Here is an 11,078-nt window from a genome sequence, read left to right as displayed (position 1 = left end):
CTGAGGGCAGAACGGAACCCCAGGAAACAGAGGAGGAGGGTCAGGTTGGGCCAACACACAATGAATTTTGTAGATGATTTTCTGAAAAGTGACCGGGTACGTTGTAGCGCAGTTAAATGGCACACCAAGTCCAGTTTGCAACTTAAAAAAGTTTTATAAGATTCAAAGAAAAAAGTTACATCACATATTCACTTAAATAATAAGTCTAAGTCTGTTACATAAAACATAATTCCAAAACATTACATATTTTATTACTAAAACTACTTAAAAGGCTCAAAGTCAACAAAGATCAAGCAAAACTGCTCAGGAAATAAAGTGCACTGGGGACGGGCCACGTGCTCGGCTCTGACACCCGAGCCACCAGCAGAGGGTCAAACAACCACCAGAGGGTTTTGGTTCTCAGGACAGTATTTTCCAGACAAAAACTGTTGCCCTATTTACAATCTTTCAATCGACAAACAGAAGGCAAAAAAATGGAAAAAAAAATTTGTTTCTAGGAGTTATTTCTAAATCTAACCAGGGAATGGAAGCGAAAGTCAAAACCATTTTTAACACATCTATTCTTCAGAACCAACACTGCTCAGAGAATAAAGTTCAAGATGACAAGCAACCAGATACTCGCAGACCTTGTATTTATCCACCAGAACGTTAGTAGGACTAACATTATTTTGTATACTTAAGGAAAATATCCAAATTTCATGCCACTTATGGTATGCACATCATCAGAAATGTTTATGCTGATTTCAGATACGAGTGGGAGAGAAAGGAGCGGGGTGGTGGGCTATGTACATTTAATTATGGTTCTCTTGCAACTGTATTGTATCTCATGACCAGTACAAATACTCAACTAAGGAAATGTCCACAAATGTGAAAATCTCCTAAACATACAGCCAGCACTTACAGACCAGTACGTCAATGAGCAGTTGATACTCAGGGGCAACTTAATGGGTATCAACTCATGTACAATGAATGACCGGGTGAGGCCATTCTAGACTAGAAAGACCTGAACACAGAACTAATGATCTTTATTCAACATTTAATCTTACCATCATTTTAACACAGGTAAATGCCAGTAACTAAGAGGCAAAGACAAAATCAAAACACGGCACAATAAAAGCCATTCCCAGGCTCCGAGCAGCGCCCTGTGTACGTCACACGCTTTCTTTCTGTCGCCTGGACTCCCAGCACCACCTAAGCAGTCTCCCTCGGTGGCTTCCTGGATGTGGGGTGGGACGGGGTGGGGGTGTCATCTCTATACCTGGGGTCTGTGCTCACACAGCTTCAAAGTGGTGTCCACCATCTAGTTTCTAGGCAGACTGCAAAACACCCCCATTCCACGTAATTTTCTATTTGACCAAAACAATTTCCTTCAAATAACATGAAAGGGCAGCTGGGTAGTATCACTGCCATTTAGCATACATAACTCGCATTTCCTATAGTTCTTAGTACTTAATAAAAGAATCAGAATACTGCAGCTGGACCATATGCATGTACACTTCACCTCAGATAAGCTATACTTTGGTGCAAAGTTCCTCAACCAATAAGGGTATTTCCTTTTTCTCTAGGAAGTTACTCTACCCACAGAATACTACAGATAAGGCCACAGCAAAAGAAGTCAACTGATAATTGACAAAGCAGCTGGGTTTCAGTGCTTACATTATCCTTTTTTTTTTTTTTTTTTTTTGGTGTTTGAGGTACAAACAGGAAACTGTGAATGGTTTGCTCTTGGCAGAGCAGACATTCAGATCCCACAGCAGCTTCCGGCTCACAGGGTATCGAGTGTTTGAAGTTAGCCTCTGGGTACATCCTCCACAAGTCACACCACAGACACAGGTGACTAGCCCTACTTAACCAAAATTTTAATTCCTTGGGTTATAGGCTTTAAAGGAATGGTTGCCTGGAATTTCCCTGGAAAATGCTATGAAGAAGCTGACTGCAAAGTTCCCCACCCCCATTTCTTTAAGAGACCTCTATTCAACCAGTTGCATTTCTAAAGAATTCTTAGATCTAAACGGCCTGATTACAAACCTGTGATTTTTTTTTTCTTGGGCTGAATAATATGCCAAGACTACTAAAAGGAGGGTTATTATAAGAACATTGTTCAACACTGAAAAGAAGATTGTAAAATCTCCCATCTAGAAATTTTATAAATGTTTTCATAAAAACAGTATAAAAATTAGTACCGTCTCATTTCTATAAAACACGAATAGAAAGGTTGTAAAAATCCAGATATTGTAAAACTTCCTGCCGAAATGACTGAATGCTGGTGATTTAGACTATCAAATTCTCTTCCATTTCCTTAAAAAACTCCTGAAACTACAAAAGCTATTGAACAGGGTCTCAACCAAAAAAGAAAAGTTAACACACTTTAATCAGAACCAGCTCCCTACTTTTCCTTAGTCCCCAAGACAATTTCTTCTGGAGAGAAAACCATCAGTTCCTTCCCTGAAAGGAGGCTTTTGAAAATCCCCATCGGCAAGTCCCCGCTGACCTTTCAGGCAGAGGCTGGCGTGCTCACCAGTGGGCGCCTGGGCTTCTCTGCCGAGGCAGTTCTGTTCAGTCTGCCAACCTCGGCCTGCCAGCCAGGGATCTTCTTGGTCGTCATGTGGCGCCGGGTGTGCTTCGTCAGGTGGTCGCTGCGCATGAAACGCCGATCACACACAGGGCACACAAACTTCTTCTCCCCGGTGTGAGTTCTGCGGTGGCGAGAGAGTTCATCTGAACGAGCAAATTTCTTATCGCAGCCATCCCAGCTACAGCTGAAAGGCTTCTCTCCTAAAGAGGTGAGAAAACACATTAAAGAAAACGTAAAGGCTTGGCACCTTATTGGACAAATGAATTCGTGTTGTTTTTAAATTCTGTTCATCAAAAACTGGAAAGAAAGAATAACCCTATTATTCTGGTATCAGGTTATTCAGAAGTCAAGAAATCCTCTAAGATGCATTTCTTCCTGCCACACCTAAGATGTAATATATCAGGGCCCAAAGATGTCAAACTAATCTTTCAAAAGATAGTTTAAAATGTTATCTCCGATTGTTAGCTTGCGGTAGGGGGGGGGAAGATTCTTGAAAGGAATAATTCCTTCCCTCTGAAGAAGCTGCACATCTAAAAAAAGCCCTCCTAGGACCTGTAAGACTTCTTAAAATCATTAATTCCATCTTCATATTTGTTATTACACTGACAGAGATTAGTTACAAAATGGGTTAGAGTTCTTACAGCCACCTTCCTGTACCGTTACCAGCTCCACGAGTCTCTTTCCTTCATTCAGTTTCCAAGTACCCAGCAGCTGCCCCATACTGTGTCTTCCTGAAGTTGCAGAGGTGAGCTGGGGAGCTTTGTCCGCAGGAAAGGTGGAACCCTTCTCCACAGAGCAGGAGGGCTCCCTTTCCTGTGTCCTGACGCTCTTCTTACCTTGACCAGGGTGTGACAAGCATCCGCTGCTGTGCCACCTCGTGCACTGATTTGTTAAAGGCTGGTATACACTGCCAGGGAACAGGCTGGTATGCACTGCCAGGGAACAGGCTGGTATGCACTGCCAGGTAATCTGCCTTTCTCAGGGTCTAGGACTTGTCTAGCTCAGCCATCTCCATACAGCTTAGCCCCAGCACGGCACTTCATGTGGCAGGCGGCAAATAAATGGTTTTGCATGAATGAGTGTTGAAGAGACACCAACTAAATATCTGATGTTTTTCAAAGTTGAATTAATGGGAAAATTTGGCATCACAATGGTCTTTTATGAACCATTTTAAGAAAAAGTGTGAACTTCATGGATTTCAAAGACCCCATGTTGTAAGCACAAGGATGGCTACCTGTTCCCAGGAAACCACCACCATTGGCAGCACTCCAGGATGGCCAGGTGTGGGCGGAGCTAAACAACCCTTTGGCGTGGGATTTATAAAGTGCCCTACCTGTTTTCAACATATCAAAAATGTAGCTTTTGCTCATTCCCCCTTATTCTAATTAGAAATTTTTTCAGGTTGGTAGAAATATATGAAAAACTATCTTCTCTAAGGTAAACTTACCCAAAGTTTCTGTTTCTTATGAAAATTCCAATTTAGTATTGACACAATGGCATAAGAAGTTGATTCTTCAGAACCTTTATGGTTATTTAAATTGAAGTATTTTGGGAAACCTGAAAAGAGCCTTCTCTTATGCCATCCTGTCAGTATTTCTACCAAGGGAAGCAGATTGAATTAACAGTAAAACCTCACTCCCCCATTTGGAATCTGTGTTTGGATGTGATCGGAGGTTCACCTCGGTAGCCTCAGTGAAAAGCAGAATCACCAAGTCACTGAACCCCTCAGAGGACCACAACGGCCCCTCTCCAGCACCAATGAGCAACCATCACTGACCAGTGTCAGGCTGTGTCAGACAGCAAGAGTTTATAGCCAGTGAGACCAGTCAAGTATAGAACTAAAAAAAAGAAAAGAGAAAACTGTGGTGGGATACACAATCAACTACCAGGGTCAAAGAAGGAAGGAGAGACCGGGAAACCCGTCTGAGAAGTGACTTTGGGAAGGCCCTCACAGGGTTTTCAGTAAGGAGAGATGGGCCGAGGACAGAGGGTGAAGGCCAGAAATGTGGGACTGAAGGCAGAAGGTAAAGGTCGAGAGGCAAGTTCTTCCAGGGCCAGGTTTGGAGCCTCATCTGGAAGCAAACAGCCACTTGAGAATGGGGAGGCAGTAAAGCTCCTGTTGTAATGCCTGAACCCCAGACTCGGCTTCATTCTGCAAGTGGGAGCTGCCACGATTAGAGCGTCAATGAGCTAATCAGAAGCCACTCGATCTCAAGTGCATTTTGGAATAAAGAACAATAATAAGTACCTCCAGTTCAGCCTTTCCTACACTCTATTCCACAATTCGCTGTTGTCCCACAGATCATTAGCAGGTATTTTGGAGGAAGGAGGTTTCATGATCAAGAGAGTTTATGAAACACATCTTCACTGCAGAACCTGTGACCTGTCACCGTGCTTATATGTATGTATTAGTGTGAACCCTGAAAAGCGAGTTTAACAAGCTGACTACTTAACCATAGGACCCTTAAAAACAAAAGAACACTACCTCAAAGAACAAGAGTGCCACAGACACCTGAGATACTCTGCCCTAATCAACTAAAGCAGAAACTCTACCAGGTAACCTCCAGACCAGTGCAACACATGGTGGCCACCAGCCCCATGTATCTATGTAAATGTGAACTTAATGAGAGCGTACAATTCAGGTCCTCAGTCAAGTGCAGGTGGCTAGTGCCTATCCTAATGGAAAGATAGAGAACATTTCCATCATTGCAGAAAATTCTACTGGAAGCAGCTGATAAGACAATCAAGAAATCACTAAGTCATTATAGTTGATTTCTTGTGTGATTTCTCCTGAGTTAAACACTGTATCCTCCTGAAAGTAAGAAATCTATATTCAAGTTCAAATATTCTAGAATTCAAACTTTCCCATGCTTTGGAGAGACCTTCCGCAGAACAAATCTAAGTCAGTCACACTGATGTTTACTGAACGTGAGTGTATATTTTCTAAAATGCAAGGAAAGAACGGGATGTGCAGTGCGATGTGAAGAGAAAGGGGCAACGTGAGCGTGACCCTAAAAGCCCACGAAAGGTTCAGTCTTGGGACTATACTACATTTTACGTACTGGGGTGAGCAGATGCTATGTTCTAGAAAAACTACTGCTGATTGTACCAAGGTTAACCCCAACCCCTACAAGACTATGAAGGCCTTTCAGAACCACAGGAAAAAGAACCACTCCACTTTCTCCAGGGGTTCTCATGCTTCCCTCCCACTCCAAGAAGGCTCAGGGTGTTTCCTAACCACAGGGTCTGACTTCCCAGGGCCCTACCTGCCTTAGTACTTACCTGTGTGAGTGCGAAGATGAGCCTTGAGATGGGAACTTTTGAAGTAGGTTTTCCGGCAGCCTGGAAAGTTACAAACATAGTTCCTCCTTCGGGAAAAGTCTACCTGAGGAGCGCAATTTGGACTGGAGGCAATGAACACTGGAGCCGGGGCAAGAGGCAGTAACTTGGTATTCCCAACAGCCATTACACTCGATGAACAGGTGGCAGGCTGGGGGAGTGCCCCCTGGGGCAGAACCAGCATCACAGTTCCCTGAGGCACAGACGGTCCCACAAACACAGGCTGGGGCAGTGGAGCAACAGCGTGGGGTAGGATGGGCTTGACAGTCCCGGCAGCTACTTGGGGAGGTGGCTTCAAAAAAGCTGACACCATGCCACTTTGTCCAGTCACAGGAATCATTTGGCAAAGAAAAGGGAGACTGGGGACAGAAATCAGAGGGGTGGCTTTCCTTGGCACGTCATTTTCATAATTCTTTGGTGAGCAGGTTTGAATTGCAACTGGCCAACATGCCTGCTGGCTTTTGTCAGTGGGGACCAGGCCACCAGACTTATGCAAACAAGGCTGACAGGAAACTGATTTAACGTTGAGTGAATTGGTTGTGAGGTGGGCGTCCTGCAAAGCTTCAGTATGTCCCACAGACTGTGCTTCTCCTTTTCTGTTGTCTGCAAGTTGGTGTTCTTGCGTCTGGGTGGCAGGAATGTGGACAGGAACAGGACTCCCCATGGTGTGGCGGATGACACTCGTCACCACAGGCCTGCAGGGGGGGCCAGGGGCTGGCTCCAGCAGCTCTGGCTTCAAACCAGGCAGGCCCCTCTCTGCCCTCCTGCTCGGCGCTTTGTCTGCCCCACCAGAGGCTCGGGGGATGGCCATGGCCACGCGTGCTTTGGAATCAGTTATTTGGGAAGGAACAAGTGTCCCTGTCGAAGACTCCGCGAGATCAGGGCTCTGAGGAGGAGTCATGCACTTAAAAAAAAAAAAAAAGGTACTGTGTGAAAATGTCGTTTTGGTTAAAGTTTAAAAGGGGCTTACTTTGATCATGTTGCCCCAATGCCTTTAGAAAGCAGAATCGAGAAAAGACTGGTGTAAGCCTGCTCACAATAGTCCGCAGTAGATCTCAAGGCTGCATGAGGCACTTCACTTCCTACTTTTCTTCCTTTCCTGTCCTCCCAAACACACCCATTGCTGGATTGTAAGAATGTCAGTGCCTCTCCTGGGTTTGCACAGCTACTGAAAGCAATTCAAGCATTAGGACTACAGATGAGAAAAAAAGTTTATATTCAAAAGGAGAGCGTTTCACAATAATTTTAGATTTTCAAAATTTTTAAAAATCCTAGTAGTAATCACTTCACACACACTTAGCCAGTGCCTACCAGATTCAAGGTAAACCTAGCAGAAGGATCCTGAAAAGCCATGCTCTAAGCAGGGGTCCTGCCTGAACCATGCCTCTCCTTGTACTGCTCCCAACATTCCCACTTCTTTTCAGCCTCCCCGTGGAAGAGCCCAATGCCAAGTAACTGAGAAGGGCGCCCAGCAGCCAGGCCAGTACTCGTACAATCCTCTCTACCGTCTCCAAGTCCCTTCTCATCTCTCTCCAAGTCTGCTTTCCACACTCTCCTTCCAGTACAAGCTTCCAGCCCAGGATAATTAGATTACGATTTTCACTTCGTATAGCAACCGACGGCTCTCCACTCCTCCAAGCTGAGAAGCAATTTCTCCCAACAATTTCATAGTGTAGCAAGTTAAGAAAACACAAAACAGGGCTTGACTGCAGCCAGCTCACACAAGAAAGAAGTTGGCTGCCATAGGGAGGCAGAGAGGCCAGTCTTTTGACCTAACTAACAAAGGGTGTCTGGTGCCAAACCACAGGCTTTCCCGAGCTGCCACCCACATATCCTGAGCCTGGACTGGGTCATCGGATGGAACCTAGCTCCCACCCTGAAATTCCCCAGGGCAATGAGTACATTTCACTTTCTTGAATCGATCTGTAACAGGTTTTGTCCTATGGACATTTTAATCCTGTGGCTGCAAGCTATAATCTATCAATGGAAAGAACCTATTTCCAAGAGATAAAAGAAGTTTTGCCCTTAGGTCCTCCACAAGGGGAGGCGATGAACTTGCTTGCCAGCATCCCAGTGAATCTACCATGATTTCCACAGCACATTTATTCAAGGTACGCTAGTCACTGCACAAAAATACTCCTCTCTCCCACCTCTTACCAGGGTCGATAAAGAATGGAAGTCCTTTGGTAGCTCAGCTGAAGCTTCGTCCACATGCACAGTGGTGCTGACATCCCCTGAGTCAGAGACTGGTGTGAGGGGTCTTATCTTTAATAGGTCACCTTTCTGGGATCTTTGACCCCAGGAGCTCATGCAAACAAGAGCCTCCACAGCTTCGATATCATTTTGTTCCAAGATGCTGCACGTAGACCTTTCGCTGTCATGCCGCTTCCTCTCCAGGATTGACTCACATATGTCCATGATGTCAACCTGAAGGCAACACAATGGCTTCTCAGTCCAGGGGAAACACAGAGGGGTAACCCCGATGGGCACGTGGATACACACACCAGGAGTTTCCACAACATACGCAACATGTATACGACACTCCACACAGAACAAGCTCTGTTCTAGGAAAAGATGTCAACAACATTCATGACAATTTTGCTTTTAAGCCAATGTTCTGAAGAGGGAAAGAAAATGACTGGACTTGGCTGGCAAGAGGTGTCCACAGAAAAGCCTTACAAAACCCTTTAAAAAGATTACTGATATGAAGTTCGTATTTTTCTTTGGTAAACAATTAATGAGGTTTTAATTCCAAAGGTGTAAGCCAAAAAGTGGCTAGTCACACGGGGAGGTAGAACTGACATCAACTCTAAGTTTTCTGGTTGGTTGAAATGACGGGATGGCTCTTTTGAGTTGACAGAGCCACTAGGAGCGCGTCCTTACAGATGCATTTTTGGCAGCTCTCTGGAGCATTCAGCACAGCCCTCTCAAGTCCGGGCATTACCACAGAGAACTTTGGGAGTGGGGAGGCTGAACTCCACGGCCCCATGAAGGTCAGGCCTATGGTGGTGCAGCCTTGTTCCTGAGTCAGGAACGTAAGTCACTCCTTAATGCCACAAGGGGTTGGGGGGGAGGGGCGGCGGTAAGAAAAAGGACTTACAAGATCTACCACAACCTAGGAGACTGCTGTCTTCCAGGTATCACACCCGCTCTTTCTAAGCGGGAGGTACGGGGGTGGGGGAGGGAGTGGCTGGAAGTTATTGATCTCTTCCCAAAGGCACTTCAAATCTGTAAACATTTCCACTCAGCCTGCGCAAGCATCAAACCCTCTGTCCTGCCCTGGTTCTCCCCAGAGCACACAGGTAATGAGGCTGCCTTTACAAATGTTACTCTGGCCCAACTTCTGCCTAGTCTCAGGGCAGTGAAGTCACAGACGTGGGGGCTGCCGCCTGCTCCGCCCCCACAAGCAGCAGGGGACCAGCGGGAGCAGAGCTGCCAGAGCGCGCTCCCCGCCCCTCAGCAGTCCGCACCTCTCGACGACCAGGTCCCAGGTGTAGCCAGCGACCTCCGGGAGCCCCTCAGGTCCGGACTGCAGGAGCCCCTGGATGAGGCGAGGGGCACCCTGCCGGCTCCCATGTCCCCCAAACCCCGGCGTGCCCCGTTCCCGCCAGCTCTCGCCGCGTTCCCACAGCCCTGACCCCGCCCCTCGCAGGCTTTGCCCCGCCCCGCCTACCACATGCCGCGTTCCCGCCAGCTTTTGCCCCGCCCCCTCGCCCTTTCCACTACCCGCATGCCGTGTCCCGCCAACCGCGCCCCGCCCAACGGCCACCACCTCACAGGGCCAGGTGACGTCATGGCCTGGAAATAGCCCCGCGCCCACCGCCGGCTGCCCTGCCGCTGCGGGAGCGCGAGACAAAGCTGTGCGTAGGACCGCGCGGGGCACACCCCCGCACCCCGCCCCACGCGGCCGCCGCCCCTCCCAGCACTGCAGCCTGTCTCGGACCCTAACGGTGCAGCTGCGGCGAGGCACCGCGCGCCCCCGCCCTCCTTCGCGCTCCAACCCGCACAAGAGGCGCGGCTCCGCCTCGCCCCTCAGATGGGCGGCCACTCACCGCGCGCGTCTCGCCCGGACCCGCGGAGCCCGGCGTGTGCATGGTGCCGGCGGCTCAGGGGCAACAAAGCGGCCGCGGGGCGGGAGCTCAAAGCACGGCAGCGGCCGCACGTGCGTGGCGGAGGCGGCGTCCGAGAACTAGAGCTCTGGCGGCTGGCACGCGCCTCCTCCGGTCCGCGCAGCTCTGCCCCGGCGCGGCCCTCGCCGTGCGGGAGGGGCGGGGCTGACGTGGAGGGCGCGGCCGCAGGGGCGGAGCGCGGAGGCAAACCAAAATACACCGCGCCCCACAGGGGCGCGGCCGGATGCCCGCCAGCCAATCCGCGCCCGACCCGTGCACGGCCGGCCAATGGGCGCCGCAGGGAGCCGCGTGATCAAAGCCTGGCCGCGGCGTGATCGGGCAGGGAGGGATGCGGCACGTGTTTTGGTCGGGGCGAAGGGGCGGGGCCTCAGGCCTTGGAAAGTAGGGGAAAGGTCCTGGCGGCGGCGTGGCGGCGAGGGCGGCGCGGGTGGCGCGGGCGGCGCAGCTGCGGCGAGGGAAGTCCCTGGGCCCGCCCGGGCTGGCTGGGGAGGAGGATCCGGCTTAAAGGGCCCGCAGCGGGGTGGCGGTTTAGCTCAGTTGGAACACGGTGCTAATACTAACACCAAGGTTGCCGATTGGATCCCCGCATGGGCCACTGTGAGCTGCGCCCTCCTAGAAAAATAAATAAATAAGGGGGCCGCTACCCGCAGCCTTCCCGGGCGCGGACCCCCCTGGACTGAATTCGTCCAGTAGAGGGGACTTACCTGGAAGTTTCAACCCGGTATTGCTTGCTTGTTTTTAGTTTTTATTGATCTACTGTCCACTGCTAAGTGTGCATCACTGACCAGGAAGAGCTTTGAAAGAAAGCTCGCTGGCTCCGGCTGACACACCTGCATCCGCTTCTTCCTGCAGGCACCCAGAGCCGAGTTTCTAGGCCTGTGTCTGGGTCTGACACCCCTTCCCCGGCAGCCTTGGTCTGCAGTTTCCACTCTGTTAAGTGAAGGCAGGGGGAGCAAGACAGCTGATCATCTGAAAGATGCCTAGTGCAACCTGCCCTTTCTTCCCGCACCCAGTGTAAGCGTCACCTGCTCTGG

The 11,078-nt window shown here is 49.2% G+C and overlaps 1 protein-coding gene across 1 annotated transcript; it reads right to left on the bottom strand.

The window, feature by feature from the left end:
• Positions 1-134: 134 nt before the first annotated feature.
• Positions 135-10,199, bottom strand: KLF11 (KLF transcription factor 11). Its single transcript, XM_019755957.2, has 4 exons — positions 9,967-10,199; positions 8,072-8,341; positions 5,858-6,818; positions 135-2,775 (listed from the first exon to the last, which is right to left on the bottom strand). Exons 1-4 carry the CDS (start codon positions 10,006-10,008, stop codon positions 2,495-2,497), a joined length of 1,554 nt encoding a protein of 517 aa, XP_019611516.2. The 5' UTR covers positions 10,009-10,199; the 3' UTR covers positions 135-2,494.
• Positions 10,200-11,078: the final 879 nt, after the last annotated feature.

The sequence above is a fragment of the Rhinolophus sinicus genome, linkage group LG05, assembly GCF_036562045.2.
Source record: "Rhinolophus sinicus isolate RSC01 linkage group LG05, ASM3656204v1, whole genome shotgun sequence".
In the NCBI taxonomy this organism is placed as follows: domain Eukaryota; kingdom Metazoa; phylum Chordata; class Mammalia; order Chiroptera; family Rhinolophidae; genus Rhinolophus; species Rhinolophus sinicus.
This window is presented reverse-complemented; position numbering and strand designations above follow the sequence as displayed.